Raw genomic sequence first — 24,903 nt, forward strand, 5'->3', positions numbered from 1 at the left:
AGCACCCGACTGCTCTTCCAAAGGTCTGGAGTTCAAATCCCAGCAACCACATGGTGGCTCATAACCATCTGTAACAAGATCTGACGCCCTCTTCTCCAGTGTCTGAAGACAGCTACAGTGTAATTACGTATAATAAATAAATAAATCTTTAAAAAAAAAAATAATGTATTTTAGTTTGTTTTCCAAGGTAGGGTTTCTCTGTGTAGCCCTGGCTGTCCTGAAACTTACTCTGTAGACCAGTCTGGCCTCGAACTCAGAGACTCGCCTGCCTCTGCCTTCTGAGTGCTGGGATTAAAGGCGTGTGCCACCACTTTCCAAACAAATAATTTTTTTGTGGGGGCTGGAGAGATGGTTCACCAGTTGAGCACACATTGCTCTTTAGAGGATCTGCGTGCAGTTCCCAGCACCCAGTTTTCCCTCTCACAGTCTTCCTATAGGTCCAGCTCTGGGGAATCTGATCTGGGCGCCCGCATTCACATGAACAGACAAATACACATAATTAATAAAATCTTTTTTAAAGTTTTTTTTTTCTTGGTTTGATACAAAGTCTGATTCTATAGCTCATGGATTTACTGTGCAGCCTAGGATGGCCTTGAACTCATGATGATCCTCTCTGCCTCAGCCTCACCATTGTCAGGATTATATATAAACTACCATGTCCTTATTTTCCTTCTTAAGATGAAATCTTAACTTTGTTGTCCAAGCTAGCATTATTTCCCACATTTGGGAGTTTTGATACTGATTTCCTGAGTATATATAACTGATGATTTTTGTTGACATTGAAATCAAAGTTGAAGTGTCCTTTTCACGGTGGTAATTTATCTCTTGCATGTCAGGTCTGTGAGAGAACAGGAGAATCACAATCGCAAAAGTGCCAGCTCCTGTGATGTCTCATCAAGTCCTTCCCTACCAAGCCGTGCACTGCCCACTGAGGAAGTGAGGAGCCAGGCTTCTGATGACAGCTCCCTGGGCAAGAGCACCAACATCCTGATGATCCCTAACCCCCACCTGCACCAGTATGAAGTCAGCAGCTCACTGGGCTACACCAGCACCCGAGGTCAGAGTGCTGAAGCAGACGGAACTGGGGACTGTTTCTTTGCAGGGTGAGGGGTGAGAGTGGCAGGAAGTGATGGGCATGGGGTATACATCTCATATTTTAGTTATTGCCATGCCAGCAATGGGTATAGATCATATTAGGTGTTGTGTGTGTATTGTACTATTTATGTCGTAACCTTTTGCATCTACAGTGCTGTCTTACTTAGGCCTAGGGTCAAAGGGGTTTGTTATTTTCTCATCTCCATTTGTGCCATACTTAAAATAACTACACCTTCTGTAACTGACTGCGCATAATTATGCTTTTTCTTTGCAGTAGTGGAGATTAAACTCAGGAGAAGGACTACACTGCTGAGTTTCATCCTAGGTCTTGCATTATTATTATTATTATTATTTTTTTTTTTTTTTTCATTTTGGCACAGGGTCTAAGTTCGCCAGGTTGGACTTGAGATCTCTTTATAGCCTAAATAGTCCTTGGGCCTGCCATCCTCTTCCCTCAGCCTTCAGAGTTAGCTGAGTTTATAGACCTTGTCACCAGGGCCCAGTTCATATTAAAACCATGGGTTTCTGTATCCATACAATACATACATACATACACACACACACACACACACACACACACACACACACACACACACCCCACACGGGGGCTGGAGAGATGGCTCAGTGGTTAGGAACAGTGACTGATCTTCCGAAGGTCCTGAGTTCAAATCCCAGCAGCCATCTGTAACGAGATCTGATGCCCTTTTCTGGAGTGTCTGAAGATAGCTACAGTGTACTTACATGTAATAAATAAATCTTAAAAAAAAAAAAAAAGCTTATACTGACTGTCTTAGTTAGGGTTTTACTGCTGTGAACAGACACCATGACCAAGGCAAGTCTTATAAAAACAACATTTTTATAAGACTTACAGGTTCAGAGGTTCAGTCCATTATCATCAAGGTGGGAGCGTGGCAGTTTCCAGGCAGGCATGGAGCAGGCAGAGTTGAGAGTTCTACGTCTTCATCCAAAGGCTGCTAGTGAAAGAATGACTTCCAGGCAACTAGGGTGAAGATCTTAAGCCCACACCCACAGTGACACACCTACTCCAACCAGGTCACCACCTATGTGAACAAGGCCATACCTCCAAATGGTGCCACTCCCTGGCCCAAGAATATACAAACCATCACAACTAACATAATCAGATGTTTTTTCTCTCTCTCTCTCTCTCTCTCTCTCTCTCTCTCTCTCTCTCTCTCTCTTTTTAAGAATTACTTATTTATTTTATGTATGTGAGTACACTGTAGATGTACAGATGGTTGTGAGCCTTCATGTGGTGTAGGACCTCTGCTTGCTCCGGTCAGCCCCGCTCACTCTGCTCAACTCTGCTTGCTCAATCCCTGCTTGTTCTGGCTTAAAGATTTATTTATTATTATACACAAGTACATTGTAGTTGACTTCAGACACAACAGAAGAGGGTGTCAGATCTCATTACTGATGGTTGTGAGCCACCATGTGGTTGATGGGATTTGAACTCAGGACCTTTGGAAGAGCCATCAGTGCTCTTAAACTCTGAGCCATCTCTCCAGCCCCAGACTTTTTATTCTTACCATTACTTCCTAGAAAATAATACTTACATGGTATTTACATTGTATTAATTATTTCAATTAATCTAGAATTACTTGAAGTGGGTTAAATACAAATATTTTCCTATATAAAGGATTTAATATTTACAGTTCGGCAGATGGAATGAGTCTTGGAATCAGTCTCTCACAAATCCAGAGACATGCCATATATTCTCACACATGCTCTCTCGCTCCGATTTTATTATGCTTAATCTTTATTTTATTTTTAGCCTTTTAAATGAGTTGACTTAGCTGGGCATGGTGCATACCTTTATCCCATCACTGGGGTTGCAGACAGGCAGATCTCTGCGTTCAAGACCAGCATGGTCTACATGTGAGTTTCAGGCTGACTGAAGCCTCACAGTGATACACTGTGAAACTTGGTTTAAAAAAGAAAAAGATTGACTTAATTCACGGTGATACAGGCTTCAGAGTCCAACAGAGATGAAACAGCAGGCCTAGCCTGACTCCAGGCGGGGCTCCCTTTACACTTACAGCTGAGCCCTGTGATCACACTCCTTTGATCCCAGCACTCAAGAGGCAGAGGCAGGTGGATGTTGGAGTTTGAGGCCAGCCTGGTCCAGGGCTACACAGAGAAACTGTGCCTTGAACCCCCATCCCCCAATTCACAATTAAGGTATGAATAGCTGAATTAAATGAGAACTAGCCATTGTATAAAGTTTATTACACTGTACAACAGGTTCCAGAATAACACTTTGTTCTAGCTACTAGTGGAAAAAGGTATTATGGCAGAAAATCCAGATGTTTACATAGGAATGGAAGAGGGTCACTGTCATCTCAAGTGTAAGGAACAGCTTACTTTTGCTAGATTTCTTCGTTGTACCTGAGTCCAGGACCCTTCCCCATGGCCTTGGCTGTTAGCTCCTGAGTTGCTTCTGCCCCCCTTTCTTTCCTCTTGAAAGCCTATCTTCCACATCTGTCTCCTTGGTCTTGAGCTGTTTCAGGAACCTGACATGGTGCCTCTAGTCACTTCAGAGTTTAATTTTAATCTCCGTGGGTATGTGTTTGTAGAGGTCAGAGATGAGATACTCTTGGGCTGGAATTACAGGCATTTGTGAGTTGCCTGACTTGGGTGCTAGGAACCAAATGTGGGTCCTCCACAAGAGCAGCAGTGCTGTGTTAATCTGCTGTCAGATACCAGGGCTCACAGGGCTCCTCCCCCTGCATCCTAGCTTGTCTCTCCAGCTGTAACTGCAGCTGTAGTTATAGGCTCCTCTGACTTAAAAAACAAAACCAAGTATGGCACAGTGGCATACACCAGCAGAGTCAGACGGATCTGTGTGAGTTCAGGGCCGGCCTGGCCTACATAGTGAATTTAATGCTAGTTAGGGTTCCAAAGTTGAGGCTCTGTCTCAAAAAGACAAACAAATAAACAAAATAAGCCCTTTTATTCTTGAAACAAGCAAGACTTCATGGGAAATATCAAAAGGCATATAGGAAGGTTGTTAAACCTTTTGCTTTTCCCAGTGGTAACATTGTATATGAATTGTACATGTATATGTAGTGCAGCATCAAAACCAGAAACTTGACATTGGTAAAATTTACAGAGCTTATTCACTTATGCTGCACTCATATGCTTTGCATGTTTTTATCATGTAAAGATTCATCTTACCACACCTGCTATCAGAACACAGAACAGGGAGCCCGGTGTGGTGACACTCCTTCAATCCCATTATTCCAGAGGCAGAGACAGTTAGATCTCTTAGTTCTAGGCTAGTCTATAAAGCAAGTTCCAGGACAGCCAGAGCTGCCATACAGAGAAATCCTGTTTTGAAAAACAAAGAAACAAGAAAGAACAGTCCTGCTGCTAGACCTGGTGGCACAGGTCCATAGTCACAGCTTCTGGGGAGGCTGAGGCGGGAGGGACACCAGCTCAGTGCCTGTCTCGACTGCATGGTGGTTCAAGCCCAGCCTGAACAATGAGGAAACCCTCTCTCAAACAGTAAAAATAAAAACGTGGGGGGGTTGGGAATGCATTCCAGTGGGAGAGCGATTGCCATCCATGCAGAAGTCTCTGAGTCACACTGAGTCCCTAGTACACTGAGAAGAGCTACAGAACAGTGCCATTGTTACCGCCCTCCCTCCTGCAAGCATGTAGAGCCATCCCCCACTCTCCTCCATAATTTCATTACTTAAGAATACATGGGTGGGAGGCACATCTGTCCTGATTATGTGTACAGCGAGTGCTGTATGCTCACAGTTGCCCCTTGCTGTGGAAGGAGCCCGAATAGGCAGGTAGGCTGGACAGACAGCAGACCATTATCAAATCAGAAGAACATCAGCAGAGCACAGGAGGGACCTTTCTCTACCACAGAGCCAGGGGCCACACTAACCTAGGGCAGCAGGACACATAACATAAATATGCTTGTGTCTGAAACAGGGGAGGGACTCCTCATCTGAGTCCCATTTCAACTGCGGATTTGCCAATGCAATGTGTACGTCGTAGTGAGAGGTAGTTTTTGCTTTGATAGAGGACATCACTGTGCTGTCTGACCCATCTTTTAATTAGCCTCAATAAGTAATACATTAAGAGAGAAAGAAAAGAAGAAAGGATGAAAAAAACAGACAGATAGTGTTTGTGACCAGACTTGTTCATTAAACCCACTTGATTTTTCCAGGCAGGGCCTCACAGAACAACCTTGCTGGCCTGTAGCTCACTGTGTAGATCAGACTGGCCTTGAACTCAGAAGTGTGCCTGTCTCTGCTACCCAAGTGCTGTGACTATAGGAGTGTGCTGTTACACCTGGCTTAAACATTTATTTGTATTGTTTTTCCCACATAGAGAATATATTCACTCCATTCCCAAGGGAGATAACTGAACTCCCGTCATTACTCATTGCATCCAGCCCAGTGTTCACAGTCCCCTAGCAAGACAGGAGAATCCATTAGGGTTGTGTCTGGGACAGGTCTTCAAAGTACGTGAAAAATAAGCAAACCTAAACATGTTTTATTTCTTCATCATTTCCCACGTTTACTGGTTCCTCTTACTTGTGAGATTTATGATGTCCTAGGTTTTTGCTAGCCTTGACTCACCGTCTACTGAAGTCTGGTTTCACTGTGGCTTGTGTTTCTTCAACTCCATGCCTGCCTGCAGATGTCCTGGAGAACATGATAGAACCCCCACAGAGGGACTCCAGTGCACCAGGAAGGTTCCATGTGGGTAGTGCAGAGTCCATGCTGCACGTCCGACCTGGAGGATACACACCTCAGAGAGCACTGATTAACCCCTTCGCCCCCTCGAGAATGCCCATGAAGCTCACCTCCAACAGAAGGCGCTGGATGCACACTTTTCCTGTAGGTAAGATGGCTGCTCAGGTAAGATGGACTGTGGGTTCCTAGCTCTGGTCCTTTAGTCAAGTGCTTCAGCTTCTGTGACCCTCTTGGTTCCACCAGTGAGATGGACATGCCTGCTGGGCTTCTCACAGCAGGGTCCTTGAACACACACTTGAGAACAAGCGTTGTAACTGACCAGCCATGTCAACCTAAGGGCTTTGCTTGTTTGTTCAATTGAAAGACCTGGGTTCTCCTGGCCCTCATTTTCACCCATTCTTCTCTAAGCTCCACTTATGTTACTTTGTCATTTCTCAGGGGCCTCTGACAGGTGAATAAAAATAAATATTTTTACTTCACTATTTTTTATAGCCCATCTTTTTACTCTATTCTGGCCTCCAGAAGATGACAGTAAGCATTTTTAAAGCTGTAGTTAAATTACAGCTTAACGAACTTGTGCTGGGCTAGATAAGAACAGATGTGCTAGGCTCCATTTTGTGTTGTGTTGTGTTGTTTGTTTGTTTGTTTGTTTGTTTTAATAGGAACCATCTTGCTGAACTATTAGAAATGTTATTTTCTTTTACACTTGATTTTATTGTTAAAATGTTAAATGAAAAATGAAATAAATCTGCTTTATTTGGCTGTAATTGGAGGACATTCCCATCGTGTTTTGTCCCTTATCTCTGCTAGAATCACACAGGTTGCTTCTTTCTGGTGTCTTTTGCTTTCTTTTCTGTCATTAATACTAGAGTCTCTGAGACAGTGATCTGTTTCTCACTTCTCTATTTTCTTTTGCTTTTTATTTATTTTGAGACAGAGTCTCATGTAGCCCAGACTAGTGTTGAACTTTGTGTGTAATGGAGAATGACCTTGAACTTAAGATCATCACTGCCAGGCCAGTTCATGTGATGCTGGGGATCGAGTCCTGCGCTTCCTGCTTCCTGCATACTAGGCCAGAACTGTTTCAATTAAGTGACATCTCCAGCCCCCAGGCTGAGATCTCTGCCTCTGTCTCTCTCTCCCCTCCTCTGCAAACATGTGGATATGTATGGGTCTGGGTCTGTGTTTTTATGTGTGTGCGCGCACGTGCACACACACATAAACATGCAAGTGTGTTCATGCATGTGGAGGCCAAAGTGTCCTCAGTTGGCTCTTAGCTTTGGAGACAGGCTCTCTTACTGAAGCTGGAGCTCATTGTTGGGCTTGACTAGCTTCCAAGTAAGCCCCAAGAATTCTCCTGCTCTATCCTCCTAGCACGGGTGTTATAGGTATCATCCATGCGGGGCCTGAACTCAGGTTCTCATACTCGCTAGGCAAGAATTTTACTTGATTGAGCCATCTCCTCAGAGAACTTTCTACCATGACCTCCATTCATCTCTTTGTGTTTTTCCTACCCTACCCTTCATGATCACATTACTAAAAACAAAAACAAACCAACCAAAAAAACCACCCCCCAAAAACAAAAAACCCCTTTTCTCCAGACACTGTTGACTTGTTTATCCTCTGTACACATGACCCACTAGTAACTAAGACCCCTCTTTCTTCACCAGGCCACCCAAACCTCCCCATTCCTCATCCCATCCTCAGGCTTTTCCCTTCTTACTCAATTTCTTGATTGCCCCACTCTTTACTTCTTTCACATTTGGGGTTTCATAGCTAGTTCTACTACCCAGATGAATCCTTCTTCTAACCCTTTGTAACCATATTTACCCTCTAAGTTGTGTATTTCCAGGAAGTGCCTTTTACTAGACACGGCTAATTCTGACCTCTCTTATTCTGTCTTTTTTGTGCTTAAGCACCATTGATCCTAGAGTCACATTTGTTACATTTGTTTGCTTTTGTTGTTACTGATTGTGTATGTGTATGTGAGTGTATGTGTGCGAGTGTACACTTGCACGTTGTTTGTTTTTTGAGACAGGGTTTCTCTGTATAGCCCTGACTGTCCTGGAATTCACTCTGTAGACCAGGCTGGCCTTAAATTCAGAGATCCACCTGCCTCTGCCTTTCAAGTGCTCATAAAGGAGTGTACTAAAGGTGTATACTGCCGTGCCTGGCTTGTTATTTCTTTCTTTCCTTTTTTTTTTTTTTTTAACTTTCCTTCTCTTGCCATCTTTTGATCCTTCTATACTTGGCTTTTTCTGTATGGCATCTCCATAGTATTGGTGAAACTGATGGTCCCAAATGTTTTTTTGTTTTTTTTGTTCTTTTTTTGAGACAGGGTTTCTCTATGTAGCCCTGGCTGTCCTGGAACTTACTCTGTAGACCAGACTGGCCTCGAACTCAGAAATCCACCTGCCTCTGCCTCCCGAGTGCTGGGATTAAAGGCGTGCGCCACCACGCCCGGCCCCAAATGTTCTTAACACACTGTACATGATAAAGCATGGGGCCTGCTTGGAGGAAGAGTCCTTCCTCTGTGGGAGTCTGATAGTTCCTTGTATAATGTTCCTCTTGCTGGCTCTTTTGTCAGATCTCTGCAGTAGCTGGACAGTTGGGAAGAAGGAAGAGTATGTTTTTGTGTGCAGCTTGAGCTATGGGGGGAGGGGGGGGAATAACATTCAGTGGTTCTTTGTCTGCATAGGACCATCTGGAGAGGCCATCCAGATCCATCATCAGACCCGGCAAAACATGGCAGAGCTGCAGGGCAGCAGGCAGAGGGACCCCACCCACTCTTCTGCAGAACTGTTGGAGTTGGCATACCATGAAGCTGCCGGAAGGTGAGGTTTGCACAGCGCTAAACAGACAGCTGATGAAATGGCACATTGTGACTTAGAGCACACTCGGTCAGGACCCTCCTTTGTCAGCCAGTGTCATTCCCATCCCTGTGTACAAGCCATCAGCCTGGCATTTTGCCTATAATATTACCAAGGCCCTGCTTAGGTATATTTTGAGCTTACATTTTGTAAACTTCCTAATTTTCTTCCAAACCTTGGTCAAAGGCGAAAATGAGCTATCTCTTTTTTAATCTCAGGGTTAGCCTATAGAATGCTAGGACAGGTGATTCAAGCTGTTGTCTTAATCGGCCTTCCTTTACTTGGCATGTTGGTTTTTTTAACAAAATATTTTATAAAGCGTCTAAAGAGTCAGTGTAGGAAGAAAGACAGTTAAGCTTTGATGAGCATAACCCAGGTTTAAACCTGTACACACTGGTCCTAAATTGCTTTAGGAAGCACTTTGCAAAGAGCAGCCTTCTTGGTCCCTTCCTTAGACACTGGACATCTTCCTTGCAGGGGGTATTCATGGGAGATCTGGATGGTGTGTGGCCCTCTTCACCAGGTTTACTGTGGTTCATCCATTTGGACATTTTATATCTTTGCTTTGTTATTAAGCGGGCAGAAAGGGTCTAGCATGGTGGTAGGTAAACAACCAGGGAGAGTGTCCAAGGCTGGCACAGAAGTGAAGCACTACTACATGATGGTTTGAGATGTGGATCCTAAGTGTCGCCTGACTGAATATCAGGCCTCTTTTTCATGAGCTTTTCCTATTCCCATATGCCCTCTCCCATACACTAGGATTCAGGGTGAACAGGAAAAAAATAATGTGATGATCTACATTAATTAATCCAGGTGGCCTGGCTTTGTTCTCTGCAGGCACAGCACTTCCCGCCAGCCTGGTGACAGCATGTCCTTGAACTTCAGTGGAACAGAAGAGCTTTCTGTCAGCCTGCTTAGCAACAGCAGTACAGGTAATTCATCTAAGAAAAGGTGGGACGCTCCAAGCGGCCTCACATTTAGAAGAGGCACAAAGGCCAGAAAAGCAGGGCCATGTCTATTTTGGGGATCTTTTCAGCCACGAGTCGGGGTGACCTATTTAGAAGCACTGCTGTATAATGCATGGGATTATAAATGGGCTGCACATTACATTTTTAGTTGAGAACATGTTGGTCAAGACATATTTCTCATCGCTTTGTCAGGGAGTCCTGGCTGAGGGCTTGTGAGGTGTTGAGGGCAGCACCAGAGTCCTAGTAGGAGTAGTCTGTACCCTCAGAAAAACAAGCCCACAGGGGAACATTGGGATGTCTGTTAGTTATATCATCACAGAATAAAAAGAAGCCTGTGGGCGGTAGCATACACCTTTTCAATTCCAGCATTCCAGAGGCATAGTGAGTCCTAGGCCAGCCAATCCTATATAATAAAACACTGTCTCAAAAGAAAGAGGGTGGAGGGACCCCATGTGGTTATGTTGAGAAGTAAGTGTGCATCTCAGGCTTGAAGGGGTGGAAATTGGTTTGATGGAAAGTTATAAGGTACAGATTCTTTGTTTTTACTCTTTCTGACACTTTTATTGTCCAGTAATCCCAGGAAGGCGTGTGTTACTAAGTATGGTTTACATGGACAGCTGATGCCTAGATATACAGAGACCCTAGACTAACCTCTCCAAGCAGCCTGGGCACCCTCGTTTGAGCATTCTAGTCAGCGTGTCAGGGGGCAAGAGTTTGGAAAGCTACCTTTTCTGCAAAGCAGGTGTTGTACAAGATGAGTGTGGGTAGATTTAAACAACAAGATGGCTGCTTCATCATGTCTGTGTTCTATAAATTGATGTGTATTTCTAGAACTTGGCTTAAGGTTTATGAAAGTTGGCCTGGAAAGATGGCTCAGCAGTTAAGAGCAATAGTTGCTCCTCCAGAGGACCCAGGTTCAATTCCCAGCACCCACATGGCAGCTCACAAATGTCTGCAACTCCAGTTCCTGGGATTCTGTAAATGAAAAAGAAAATAGAACAGGATTTGGTTTTAGTCACGGGTGGATTAGTCCAGCCATATTCCTGTAGCCCAAGGATAAGTGCTTACACTGACAGTAAGAGAATCCCAAAATGGTTACAGTCTCTTTCAATTCATTCATTCTAAATCAGAAACAAGTAAAAGTTTGGTACTGCGGGAATAGTTTCAGTCATATAGTCAGGGTGCTCAAATGGCTGCAAGATTTTCTCAGGTGCCTGAAGAATGTTACAAAGGCAGCGATTCTCTCACTTGGCTAAAGTTGGGAGCCAGTTTTTAGGAACCAGTTTGAGTTTTCCTGGCTTTGAGATAGAAAGTTACTAAGGAGGGCTGATCTGGGTTTCTGGACCATTCCTTGAGCTAGCTAGACTAGTGATTAGAAGCAGGAAGAACTAATTGAACCCAGATGGTAGTAGCCAGCACCAGGATCTACTCAGAAGAGCCCAGTAACCTGGAGTATTGCTGAGATACCACATGACTCCCTCTATGTAGCTTTTGGAATCTTAAAAGTTTCCTGTTGAGAACAGAGTGAGCTTTAAAAGGGTCTTGATTTGAAGATGGTGTGCAAGATCTTTAAGTGATATTTTCATATCCTCTTAGCCGAGAGTTTCCTGGCACCCTTTGTCATCATGTTCCACACCTTATTCTCTTGAGACAAGGTCTTTCTCTGAACCCAGAGGTAGACTTGCAGCCAGAAAGCCCTATCAAGTCTCCTGTCACTGTTCCCTACAGCATGGTTCTTACAGGCACAACACTAACAAGTGTGGGTTCCAGGAATTTGAACTCAGTCCTCCTGCTCAGACACTACAAGCTCTTACCTGTTGCACTGTCTCCCCAGGTATGGTTTGCTTCCTTAATTCACAAAACTGTACCTCTTTCAGAAGTGTTTAAACTTCTTTTTACAGGAATCAGAAATTATAAAGACAACAGCTCTCATAACCTCAGTGGCCTTTGACTTGTATCTCCTTTGGGATTCTCTTTGAGGCAGTTCCCATATGTGATAACAAGGATGAGAGAGAAAGCCATCTCACTAGGATTTGGATGTAGTGTGGTCTTCACATCTCTACTAAATTAGAATATGTAGATAATGTAATGGGTTGTGACTGACAGGCTGCTTCAGGGATGTGGGTACAGTTCAGTTCAGTACTAGACCACTTGTATAACATGCACAAAGCCTTGGCTTTGATCCTAGGCCCAGGGTGGGGGGGAAGGGGGGTAGGCGGGGCGCTCAGGAGTGGCAGTGGAAGTATTACCAGAGGAGCAGAGGAAGCTGCAGCAGACTAGGGTCAGAGTATTGCAGAGCTTCTGCCTTAGGCTGTACTAGCAGGCTGTTAAAATCGACTTCTGGAACAATGCAAGATTATATAGAATCCTAAAGGAAATTATTATATGATCCGAGATACTTTATTAATTTGATGTAATGTGACCTTTTGTTTCTTGTTAAAGTATTACATGAAACAAACAAACAAATCCCATCCATCTAGATCCGTGTTCCCACAGCATTATGAGGGTCAAAAATAGGCTGGGCTTGGTAAGGACAGAACTTAGAATTCTTGTTCTGGAGCTGAGCTGCATTCCAAATGCTTTTAATCCCAGCACTTGGAAGGCAGAGGAAGGCAGATCCCTGAGTTCAAGGCCAGCCTGCTCTACAGACTGAGTTCCAGGACCACCAAGGCCACATAGAGAAACCCTATCTTGAAAAACAAAGGATTGTTTTGTTACAGGATACATTGAAAAACATAGCTAATAAACATTTCACTTATTAAAAACAAGAGAAAAGTCAAGAAAACCAGTTCTGTGACTCTGGCTCCCTTGGCTAGAAGCTTCCGCCGACCGCAGGTACCCAAGTGTGACTCAGACTTCCTGCATCTGGACCTGATTCATGCATGAGTCATGCCTCTCAGAATACTGTCTCTATGGGTTCTCTTTTGGCTCTGCAGGAATTTGTTTTGAGCAGGGTTATGAGACCTTGTGGCTGTATTGTTCATTTCTCTGCGCTGTTAGCAGGTAAAGGCAGTTAGTGGGTCTTGGTAGATGGATTTCTATCCTTTTGCCTTTTTACTGGTATTAGAGACTGAAGCTAGGACCTTATGTAACTAAACACTTACCTATCTAGTTATGTATCAAGAACCTATTTAAACAACAAACGGGACTGAAATACAGCTCAGTTGGTGGAGTGCTGGGTTCCGAGACCCATGCCTACCCTACATGAGAGGCTGGGCTTGATGGCAGTAGATGCCAACAGAAATGAACTCAGCGGCATCTTTGGAGGCTCCATATCTCATAATGTCATAAATGTCATGTCGGGCCGGGAGTGGTGGCGCACACCTTTAATCCTAGCACTCGGGAGGCAGAAGCAGGCGGATTTCTGAGTTCGAGGACAGCCAGGGCTATACAGAGAAACCCTGTCTCAAAAAAAACAAAACAAACAAACAAACAAAGACTTTAAAATGTGTCAACTTCCTTAAGATAAGTAGCAGTTTGCTTTGCAAAAAAAAAAGCTTATCAGACAAAAAGAATGGTCTTGATAGCATTGAAGTTCTGATTCATTCCCAAATTCTAGGTTGTTCATATTTTTCTGTGTTTGATTCTTTTGGGCCATTTGAAATGCCCAGTTCAGAATTGGCACTTGGTTTGTGTTTGTATTTTGAGCTTTTTCAACCACAACTATAAGAACTTTTTTGTCAAGTGACTTTTGACTCACACAAGCTGCTTTTTCTTTCTCTAGGTGTGAATCCTAGAACCCAGAACAAGGACTCTCTAGAGGACAGTGTTTCTACCTCTCCAGACCCAAGTAAGAGGGGCTGACGGAATAGTGAGAGGACAGGCGATGGGGACTGTGGGATGGTGAGGGCAGGAGCAAGCCCTGTGGGAAGACAGTCGTCCAGAAAGCCACTTTCTGTGTCATAGGAGCTGATATGTGAGGCTCTCTTGAGTCTCTCTGATGCCAAGTGAGAGAAGTGGGCTGAATGACCTGCTCCAGAATGTGTGATTCAGGACACAAAGATTAGACTTCCCCAGAAGACCCTCTTGCCGGGCAGAAGCCAACCTTAGCTCTTAGACCTAACAGTAGCTCTGGGAAAAAAAAACAAAACAAAACAAAACAAAAAAAACAGAAATAATGGGCTGTAACTAGAGTCCTTCAGATACACTTACAGTTGAAAATATTTGGCTAGATTACATTTGTCTATTTAAATAGCTGAGCAGTTACAGAGAACCTTTACTAGAATACAGGGAAACCATTTTACCACTGCATACACTTTATTCTGTGTGGCTGTCGATGTGTAGCTCTGAGTCTTTTTGTCTACATTGATGATTAATGAACTTAATCCTTTTACAATTTTTCATGTCCCTATTACTCACTTTTTTAAGTCAAAAAATATGTATTTTACATATTTGTGTGGTTGCACACATATGTCATAGCATATGCGCATAGAGGCTAGAAAACACCCATGAGAGCTGGCTCTCTCCTGCTGCTGGGTGAATCCAAGGATCAAGCGCAGGTGATCGGCTTCGGTGACAAGTGCCTCATGCCGTTGAGCCATCATGCCAGCTCCAAGAGCTTGTTCTTTTTTCTTTCTTTTAGTTTCTTTAAAGATTTACTTGTACTATGTATATGAGTACACTGTAGCTATCTTCAGACACAACAGAAGAGGGCATCAGATCCTATTACAGATGATTGTGAGCCACTATGTGGTTGCTGGGAATTGAACTCAGGACCTCTGGAAGAGCAGTCAGTGCTCTTAACCACTGAGCCATCCCTCCAGCCTTCTTTTCTTTTCTTTTCTTTTCTTTTCTTTTCTTTTCTTTTCTTTTCTTTTCTTTTCTTTTCTTTTCTTTTCTTTTCTNTTCTTTTCTTTTCTTTTCTTTTCTTTTCTTTTCTTTTCTTTTCTTTTCTTTTCTTTTCTTTTCTTTTCTTTTCTTTTCTTTTCTTTCTTTCTTAAAATTGTTTTTTTTTTTTTATTATTTTGTTTGTATGAGTGTTTTGTCTGCATGTGTGTGTCTGTGTGCCACATGCATGCCTGATGTTTGAGGAGGTGGTGAGCCCCCACATGGGTGTTGAGAATCAAACCCTGGTCCTTTGCAAGAACAAGTGTTCTTCTTAACCACCGAGCCAACTCACTACTCTCCCCCCTTTGTTTGTTTGTTTGTTTGTATTTTATTAAGCTTAGTGTAGTAACACAGAGCTTTAATCCCAGCACTTGGGAAGCCTGGTGTAAGTAGGAGTTCCAGGCCAGCCAGGGCTACATAGTAAGATACTGTCTCAAAACAAAACAAAACAAAACAGAACAACAACAATAACAAAAAAAAAATCAGAAAATGTGAAGTTATTTTTAATAATATCATCAAACATATGATTATATTTGGGTTTTAGTAATTATTTTTTTATTAGTGACTATTTGGATAAGTTTGTCGTTTTGTTTTGTCTTTTTTTTTTTTTTTTTAATTTATTATATGTAAGTACACTGTAGCTGTTTCCAGACACGCCAGAGAGGGAGTCAGCTCTCATTATGGATGGTTGTGAGCCACCATGTGGTTGCTGAGATTTGAACTCGGGACCTTTGGAAGAGCAGTCAGTGCTCTTAACTGCTGAGCCATCTCTCCAGCCCCTTGTTTTGTCTTTTAAGCTAGGATTTCTCAGTATAGCCCAGGCTGGTTATGAGCTTGTAATAACTATCCTGTCTCTGCTTTCCCAGTGCTGGGACGACAGGCATATGCTATCATGCCTAGTAGAAATCACAGCTCCGAGAGTCAGAAAGGTAGTGAGGGCTGGTGTGTCTAAGACAACATAAAGAGGTAGCTGGCTTTCATGTCCGACCTCCTCATGGTGGCTTGATTACGACTCTTCAGTAGGGATAAGCACAGCTTCTTACTAGTCATGTGGGAAGTTGGGGGTACTTTCTGCTGTTTGGGGATGTATTTTGAATTCTGAGGTATTAATGACTCTGTGAGCCCTGAATAGAGTTAGACCTATGCCCAGTAGTGGTCTTCCCCAGGGCCTGAGGCACTCTGTCCCTGTACTTAGCACACATGCCTTTTTCATCCATGTGAGAGTGATGTGAGGCTGATGGAGCCCTGGGGAGATACACTGTGTTGTAAGCGCCTTACTGCTCATACCCATGCATTTACAGTGTGACACTGTCCCAGTCAGTACTCTTGGGGGTGGAGGGGTTGTTGTTATTACCCTTGTTTGTTTCCTTCTATAGATTTAAAAGTCTTCACTTAAAAGATCTTAAGATTGACTCAGTTTTACTTAGAGAGATGGCTACCTGTCTATTTTCATCATTCAAATGAAACACTTGGGGGGGGGGGAAACATGTATTAAAAAGTGGTTAAAGCCTGGTGTGTAGTGCACACTATACCCCAGCCTTCTGGAAGCTCCAGGAGAAGGATTACAAGTTCAAGGTTAACCGGGAATGCATAGCAAGTCTCTGTGAGAGAGGAGGAAGGAGGAGAGAGAGATTACTGTGGGGCTGGCTCTGGCAAGCACTCACCAACTACATCCCACGGCGGTGGATGGCATCATGATTATAAAGCCAAAGAGATCATGTGCAGTCAGTGGAAGGTGGAGCACAGAGTAGGGCAAGGACTGTCAGTTCACTGTTAAAGTGTCCATATTTCTCATATTTCCACCAGTGCATGAGTCTAGTGGAACAAACCACATAATTCGGCCTTTGTGCTTTAACCCAGTGGTCTGGAACCCAAGCCAGACTTGTATCTGTATCATTTCTGGTTTTCACAGTAGAGCTCCTTGCTGGCATCTTGTGAGTAGAGTCCAGTGTTGCTCCTCAGCATCTCTCATTGTCCAGCACAGCCCTCTATAACAGAATGGCCTGGTCCAAAATGTCAGGCGTTGGTTACCAGTGTTGAAAACCTGCTTTATCTAGGGTGCAGATGTCAAACTCATGTCTCCTAAACCCCAGCCTTGTAACTGTCCCAGACCTCCTCCTTTGGGTGCCCCTCCTATCCTGAATCTGTTACTTGGGATTCTGAAAGTATTCCTGTTTCTGCTGCTAAATGCTATTTTGCTCCCAATTAGGCTGAGCTTTCTTCCTTTCCTACCCAGACACTCTGCAGCCCTCGAAAGGAGAAGCTCTACCCTGAGCCTCTTCTGCCCTCAGAATGTTAATTTGCTTTGATATATAACCCTGCCTGCCCTGCAGTAACCTCACTGGCATTTCAGCTGTAGCTCATGATCAGCAGAAAATGAAAAATAGCGGCTGTGAATCCCATTTGCATGATGGGATTGAATAAGCATGTGTTGCGTTATCTAACAAACTCTGTTTCTCTCTCTTTCTCCCTCCCCCATCCCCTTCCCTCTGCTCCCTCTCTGACCTGGCAATTCCGATCACCTTTTACCATGAACTTCACACCCTCTCCCTTCCTTCCATATCCAAACCTGCCGTGGTGACCACATATACCTTTTCCCCGTTACGCGAGGCAGTTCTGACACTGTCTGCTCCCCCTGTAGTGCCAGGCTTCTGTTGCACAGTTGGAGTGGATTGGAAGTCTCTTACTACTCCTGCATGCCTTCCCCTCACCACTGACTACTTCCCGGACCGCCAGGGCCTGCAGAATGACTACACAGAGGGCTGCTATGATCTCCTCCCAGAAGCAGACATGGACAGGTCAGTGCCCGGAACAAAAGCAGTCAGCTTTGTCTGTGAGGGTGATGGGTATATTGGAACACATGCATAGAGAGAAGAACACTGAACTTTTAAGCCTTTCATGTCCTCCTGTAGTATTTGGGAAATCTGATGGTGAAAGAACTGTAAATTTCTCTCAATGCTGGCATTAACAGTTTGTCTGGATAATGTATTTACTAACGCAGTTGTTGTGGACACACCACATCTGATTGTGTTTTCTAAGGTTATTCTTTTTTTCTGTCTTCTTTCTCTACCTTGCTGAACTGATCATTTCTCCTAAAGCTCTTGTACAGGTCAGGGGTTTTATGAGTTGCTGTAGAGTAATAATCTGGGATGAAACAAGAGAAGAGGCGCAGTGTCTGTTTGTATCACTGCCCACGCACTCGCTCATTTCTTTTCCAGGAGGGATGAGGAGGGTGTTCAAATGACAGCCCAGCAAGTGTTTGAAGAGTTCATTTGCCAGCGTCTCATGCAGGGTTACCAAATCATAGTACAGCCAAAGACCCAGAAACCCAACACCTCAGTCCCACCCCCATTGAGCAGTAGCCCACTCTATAGCAGAGGTAAGTGATTCTCCTTAAAATTATACTCTTTTCTACTAAATCCTGAGAGTAGGTTTTCTTTCGTTTGGTTATCGTCTTAGTTGATGTGACGAAACACTATATGACCAAAGCAAGTTGGGGAGGAAAGTGTTTATTTGGCTTAAACACATCACTGTTTATCACTGAAGGATGTCAGGACAGGAATTCACACGAGGCACCTGAAGACAAGAGCTGATGCAGAGACCATAGAGAAGTACTGCTACTGGCTTGCTCAGCCTGCTTTCTTCTTACAGAACCCAGGACTGCCAGCCCAGGGATGGCCCCACCCACAATGAGCTGGCCGTCCCCACCAATCACTAAGTAAGAAACTGCTTGGTAGGCTTGCCTACAGCCAGATCTCATGGAGACATTTTCTCACTGAGGCTCCCTTCTGTCTGATGACTATAGCTTATGTCAAGTTGACATAGAAACCACCTGGCCCTTCGGCGCTTTTGAGGGTGGTGCAGCTCAGGGGTAGCGTGTTTCTCTAGCATGCACTAGGCCCTGGGTCCATCACTAGCACCCAAACACGGAGAAACAACAATGGCAAAGAAAACCACTTCAGTTAGATTTGGTGGCCCAAACATGGCGAGATACAGGTCAGCATCCACTACAAAGTAACACGCTTTTCCAAAACCAACCCCGAAGACCCAGCTCTCAGAGCAGGAGAGCTGGCCCAGTGGTTAAGAGCACTGGCTGCTTTGCAGAGGGCCCTGGTCTCCGGCTAGGAGCTCTCACATGGTGGCTTCCTGCCAGTGGTACACACACTGCTAAGCCCACCAAAGGAGAGTAAAACCATTACCCAGATTCTTTGTTCAAATTAAGTAAACTTTATTTTCTGTCAGTCCTAAAGCAGGATTTTGGAAAAATATCATCAAACACAGGAGGAGGTGGGATTTACATAGCCATATAGCCAAAACCAAAAACAAACAAACAAGAAAACACTAAGAATAGAGGGGTTGAGGAATTTCCAGAGGAATTTTGGTTACATAGGAACTCGACTAAACAGTTCAAAACTATTTGGAAGAACATCTTATCAGGGTACATTCAAGGTGTGATTGAAACTTCCTAGGGTGGGGAACATCTGATTAAAGCACTGTCAACTTGGAATGTCAGCAAACAACAATGAACTTCTTCTGACCTTGTAACAGAATGGCTTCCATCCTTAAGACAGAATTAGGCTGATCCATCAGTACATTCGGGCAAACACTGATACAAATAAAAGTAAGATAAATATTTTCTAGAAAATCTAATTCTTCTTTTTGAGACAGGGTTTCTCTGTGGAGCCCTGGAACTCTAGAACAGGATGTTTTCAAACTTACAGGGTTCTCTGCCTGTTTTTGCCTCCCAAGTGCCATGATTAAAGGTGGTCAACCTCAACCTCCTCTCCTCCTCCTCCTCCTCCTCCTCCTCCTCCTTCGCCTCCTCCTCCTCCTTCCCTTTTAAAGCTTTTATTAAACTCGTTCTTTGACAATTTCAAACACTCTGAATGCTGTCCCCTCTATGTCCTGAGAATTCTTACAAGGAAAACCTTGTAAACAAAGCAATAGGAAAAAGAGCATAAGATATTGAATGAAAATGAGGACATGACTGTTCCTAGGTCTGGTTGAGGAGAGGGTTTTTATTGTCAACATAAGGGAGAGAATATCCAGAGACATCTGGAAGAATCCAGAGCAGAGAGAGAAAGTAGCAGACTGAACATGGTCAGAAGAATAGACCTGGCCATGAAGGGGGTGTGGGGTGGGGTTTGAGCAAGAGAGGAAGAGAAGAGAGGGGCTAAGAAGACCAAAAGAGCGGGAGGAACCAAGATAGGGCATTGACAAAATGGCTGGGTTAACAAGAATCAGAAGCTGAAGGAAGGGAAATTCGTGGTCAGAGAGGGTTAGGAGAAGGGGCTAGGGTGAGGAGAGCAGACAGGAGCTGCAGTTGCTGAGTGAGCCTGTGCTCTTTGATATGCTAGTAGATGCTCCAGTTAGCCCTTTGCCCCTGGTTTCTTTGGGACCTGACAGGTATCAATAGATTTTGAAATCAGAATGAATACAGTCGTGGACATGAGCTGCATTCATGTTCATGGGCATTTAGGATTTCACTGGTGAGGACTGTGAACACAAAAGACAAACATGTCCTCGAATGATCACATGCTGCCCTGTCCAGCTAGAGGATTCTTCTTCATGGCTAGCCAGCTGATATTGATTTTGTGGGGATTTGGGGGTGAAGGAACTCAACCTTAGCTTGAACCCTATGCTTCTCTGAGCTGAAACAGAGGAACTGAAATATATCTACCTGGCTTAGGGCTACAACCCACAGCTTTCCAAGTAGCATGGCCATCTGTATTTGGGCTAAGAGTGGTAGTTGTGTACTGCTTGGTGGTTCTTGGGCTGAGGAATGCTGGCCATGCCATGCATTCAAGTCAAGGGTAACATATACCCTAAAGATGCCACTCCTAAGTTACTTAAGGTACTATAGTGACTGGTGGAGGCCTTGCATCTGGGTTCTTTACACAAGCTGAGACTGTACAGAACATTTAGCTGGTATGTCATGGTGTGTTACAGTTATTCATAATATTGATTGATTTCTTCCCTTAGCTGTTAAACAGTGATGTTATATATTGACTTAAGAATCTTTCATCCGGTCTGGTGAGATGGCTCAGTGGGTAAGAGCACCCGACTGCTCTTCCAAAGGTGCAGAGTTCAAATCCCAGCAACCACATGGTGGCTCACAACCATCCTNGCCTGCCTCTGCCTCCCAAGTGCTGGGATTAAAGGCGTGCGCCACCACTGCCTGGCCAACTTCATTCTTCTTAATCTCCCTCTCCCCTGAACCCTCTCTCCATCCCTCCATCCCTTCCTCTTTCTGTTTTCTGAGACAGGGTTTTACTGTCCAGCCTTTTATAGACTCTGGCTGGACTATAACTCACTTTATAAACCAGACAGGCTCACCTCAAACCCAAAGATCTACTTGTCCCTCCCTTTGAAGTGGTGGCACTTAAGGTATACACCCTTATGCCTTACAATTCTCTTTTTAAAAAATGAGGATATGACTAATTTTAAGCATGATATAGTTTGGTTTAGACAACTAGGAGTAGCAGAGGGCCAAGTTAATATTTAGTTATCAAGTATATAGTGAATGTTCTAAACCTGGAAGTGGGTATTTAATTGATTTTAGTGTTAAATCTCCCTGTTTTCAGATGATGCCTAAATCCAAGTTTACTGTTTGTTTGTTTGTTTATTTGTTTGTTTGTTTTTTAATATATATGTGGAGTGACACAGTCCATAGTAGCCAGGGAGGGCCATAAAAATCCCCCAGAGCTAGAGTTATACAAGCAGTTGTGAGTGGCCAGCGTGAGTGCTGGGACCAAACGAGTGTCTGGAATATAACAAATAGTAAATAAATATATGAGGTTATTCATTCACTTATTCATTCAACAATATTTTCAACACTGCAAGTCTGGGAAATTTCTAGTTCAGTAGAGAGAAATGAGTCTGCTGTGATAAAGCCTGGGAGGGAAAGTTAGTTCAAGGCCAATGAGACCTCTTTAATTTGGAGCTTGATATGGTTTGGAGGATCTGGTATGATGTTGTGTTTGAACTTAAACCTTAAATAAGTAGAAGTCTTTAGGAGAAACAGAGGGGGAAGTTGAAGGGAAGAGCATGCAGGCAAAAGGATCAGTTTATGTGTGTGCAAGAAAGCCTTGTAGCAGGAGACACAGGTGTGATAATTTTTGCACACCAAACAGAAGGCTAGTGTTAGAGTGCTCTGGAGTTGTGGCCAGAGGTGTTACTTCTCACAGGGCTTCAGGAAGAGTTTAACTTTAACCCAAGGAGGAGAAATGAATTGACTTTTTGATGTCACTGGCCACATCTAGCCAGCCTGTCCTATGCTCCTGAATGGATAGTGAATATCCCTTGTGAGTGTGTAATGCTAGTGTCCAGTCTGGTCCTGACTGATTTGTGACCTCATTTTTCATGACTAGTTGTCAGAGGAAAACTCTTATTTCCCTGCTAATAAAAATTACTGATATCCTGTTACTATTGTTGTTACTTGGAAAGTTGCTTTCATAGCCAAGTCATGCATCTCCCTTGTTTGAGGTTCACTGACCGCAAGGGAAAGGTAACCCTTGTTCCAGCAGAATCTTGTGGGAGCCACACATTAACTTCACTCCAAATACACGTTTGCTTACTGGGGTGCTCGTAGTTGGGATGAGGTATGGGAGCTGAGCTGGGTGCTCGTGATCCGTATCCACTGATGCTCCTCCTGGCAGCCAGCAGACTGTCTGCAGCAGAGGTGGAGTGCCTCGTGGGGTACTCTTCAGTTGTAGTTAGAATCCTCTCAGACTCTACTGTCCTTTCTCCTTCTGAGGACTTCTAAGTGACCTGCCACCATGTGACCATTTCTCTGAGCTGAGCAGGCGAGAGCAGCACACTCTGTTTGCAGTCATGAGGATCTTGCCCAGGCTTTGCTGCTGTTCTTTATTGGCTGGTTGGTTATTGTTTGTTTAAGACAGGGTTTCTCTGTGTATCCCTGGCTGTCCTGGAACTCACTCTGTAGACCAGGCTGGCCTTGAACTCAGAGATCTACCTGCCTCTGCCTCCCAAGTTTAAAGGCATGCACCACCACTGCCTGGCTGGCTTGGTTGTTCTTTATAGCACAGTTTTATTCTTTTGAACACTTGTTATGTGTCGTGTCCCCTCTTGACCAGCAAGGAAGATGCCACCACCAGTTCTTTTCTCAGCAGTTTATTCAGTAAGCTTCATTCTTTATCTCCCTCTTCATCTCCCCCGAGCCCTGGGATACAAGCCCTTTTATACTCTTATCCACTCCAATAGTGGCTTGCCACGTCACTTCACCAGGCGCGTGACCTCAGCCAACCAGAAGAGCGGGAACATATCACCACCAAATATGAACCTGTTTACCACAAGCTCCATAGCCAACAGGTGCCATCTTTTAAGATGCGACTTCGGGTAGCCCAGGGGAGAGGCCGTGGCCTCCTACAGTTATGTGTTTCTGATTCCTTGTCATTCCCCACTCTGCTGTGTTTAATTCAGTTTAAACTATGCTTTTGAACACCTACTCTGGGGAAGGCCTTTTAGTAGGAGCTAATATAAAGATAAACTATATTTAGATTTGGCCTCTTGGAACTTTATTTTAAATTTTAATTTAATTTATTCTTGAGACAAGGATTCACCGTATTGCCTAGTTTTGCCTCAGACTCCAAGACTCAAGCAATCTGCCTGTCTTGGTGACCTAGGTTGCTGGAGCTATAGATATGCACTACAGTGCCTGAGAGAGACACATACTTAACGTACTACATATAAGATATTCACAAGGCTAGTGCTCAGGAATTTTCCTTTGATGGTGATATTATGTTATCTATAAGATGGGTTGGAGAGATGGCTCAGCCAGTGAGGACACTTACTGCTTGCTTGACAACCTGAGTGAGTTTGATCCTCAGAACCCACATATAGGACAAATTGTCTTCCGACTACCACATGCATGGTATAGTTTGCATATGTTCTTGTACTCATGCATATATATGTATATAAAAGTAAATAAATGTGAACAAATTTTTTTTAATCCATAAGATTTCAGTTATGGCTCAAGAAGAGAATACAGAAGCAGTATCCAAGCAGATGTGTAGGGGCAAAAATTGCATAAATAATAAGTGCTCCTGTCAGAATGAGCTTCCCAGAGCATACCTGCTGGGAGGTGCTGTGGGAAGGAGTTGGAGCACAGGCCAGAAGGTAAGGACTGCCAGCCTGGGGTGAGGACCTAGATGTGCTCAGGTGGAGTGGAGTTTCATCTTAATCCCACACGTTTCCCCAAACCTATTACCGTTTCCTCCAGAGGGCTGTGCATCAGGGTGGGAGTGTGGTATCCAGGTGCTTTTAACACCTTCTCTGATTGTTATTAGTTGGTTTAATAACAGAAATATCTGACCATTTCTACAATTTTATTTTTTAGCCAAGGATGATGCTTCTGTGAGTTGCCTCTTAAAACATTTGTTTCTTCTTTTGTTTCTCTTTATCTGTATCTTTGTGGATAAAAGCAATCATTTTCTCTACTAGGCCTTGTGTCCCGAAACCGCCCTGAGGAGGAAGGCCAGTATTGGCTGAGTATGGGCAGAACTTTCCATAAGGTGACACTCAAGGACAAGATGATCACAGTAACTCGTTACCTTCCCAAGTGAGTCCTTGGATGTTTACTATCCTTGGTGACCATCTTGAGTTTTGTCTATCCACTAAATTATGTGAATAAAACAATATGTGCATAAAAAGTAAAATGAAACCCTTAGAATTTTGGCTTTGCCTTAAAAATAAACTTTTAAGTTTATAGTTTACTGCTTCCAAAAGGCAACGGATTCGGCTTATAAACTTAGCATGACTCACATCAAGCAGAGGATGAGTGTAAAAAGAGGATGGTAGCCAGGCGGTGGTGAGTGTAAAAAGAGGATGGTAGCCGGGCGGTGGTGGCGCACGCCTTTAATCCCAGCACTTGGGAGGCAGAGACAGGCAGATTTCTGAGTTCAAGGCCAGCCTGGTCTACAAAGTGAGTTCCAGGACAGCCAGGGCTATACAGAGAAACCCTGTCTTGAAAAAACAAAAAAAAAAGAGGATGGTAAGTTTAAGGAGATCTGAAATGTTCAGGAACTGAGCCCAGGTAGTACTGAGTACAGTGAGAGAGAAAAGGGTGGTGGTGGCAGTTGGGGGGGCGGGGGGAGAGGTCTACAGATCGCTTTTACGTATCCAGGCATACCTTTGTTTTTCAGGTACCCTTATGAATCTGCCCAGATACGTTACACCTACAGCCTCTGCCCTTCCCACTCTGACTCGGAGTTTGTCTCCTGTTGGGTGGAGTTCTGCCACGAACGGCTGGAGGAATACAAGTGGAATTACTTAGATCAGTATATTTGTTCTGCTGGCTCTGAAGACTTCAGGTGAGACAGCAGCTTTAACTTCCCATTCCTGCTGTTTTGGGTATATGCATCTTTTAACACATTTGTCCTTGTCTGATGT

The 24,903-nt window shown here is 43.9% G+C and overlaps 1 protein-coding gene across 13 annotated transcripts in view; it reads left to right on the forward strand.

Annotated features, from left to right (window-relative positions):
* Window positions 1-24,903, forward strand: part of Depdc5 (DEP domain containing 5) — a 128,199-nt gene that overhangs the window by 55,073 nt on the left and 48,223 nt on the right. For 10 of the 13 annotated variants that reach the window (XM_029545144.1, XM_029545142.1, XM_029545145.1 and 7 more), the window contains 9 exons: window positions 837-1,057; window positions 5,773-5,976; window positions 8,527-8,662; window positions 9,536-9,630; window positions 13,391-13,456; window positions 17,108-17,291; window positions 17,712-17,872; window positions 23,956-24,073; window positions 24,657-24,824. In XM_029545144.1, the coding sequence (XP_029401004.1) occupies window positions 837-1,057; window positions 5,773-5,976; window positions 8,527-8,662; window positions 9,536-9,630; window positions 13,391-13,456; window positions 17,108-17,291; window positions 17,712-17,872; window positions 23,956-24,073; window positions 24,657-24,824 (1,353 nt within the window). The remainder of the gene's footprint in view (window positions 1-836; window positions 1,058-5,772; window positions 5,977-8,526; window positions 8,663-9,535; window positions 9,631-13,390; window positions 13,457-17,107; window positions 17,292-17,711; window positions 17,873-23,955; window positions 24,074-24,656; window positions 24,825-24,903) is intronic. The other 3 variants (XM_021210251.2, XM_029545146.1, XM_029545148.1) reach the window with 1 other exon arrangement.

Source organism: Mus pahari, chromosome 13, assembly GCF_900095145.1.
Source record: "Mus pahari chromosome 13, PAHARI_EIJ_v1.1, whole genome shotgun sequence".
NCBI classification, from domain to species: Eukaryota; Metazoa; Chordata; class Mammalia; order Rodentia; family Muridae; genus Mus; species Mus pahari.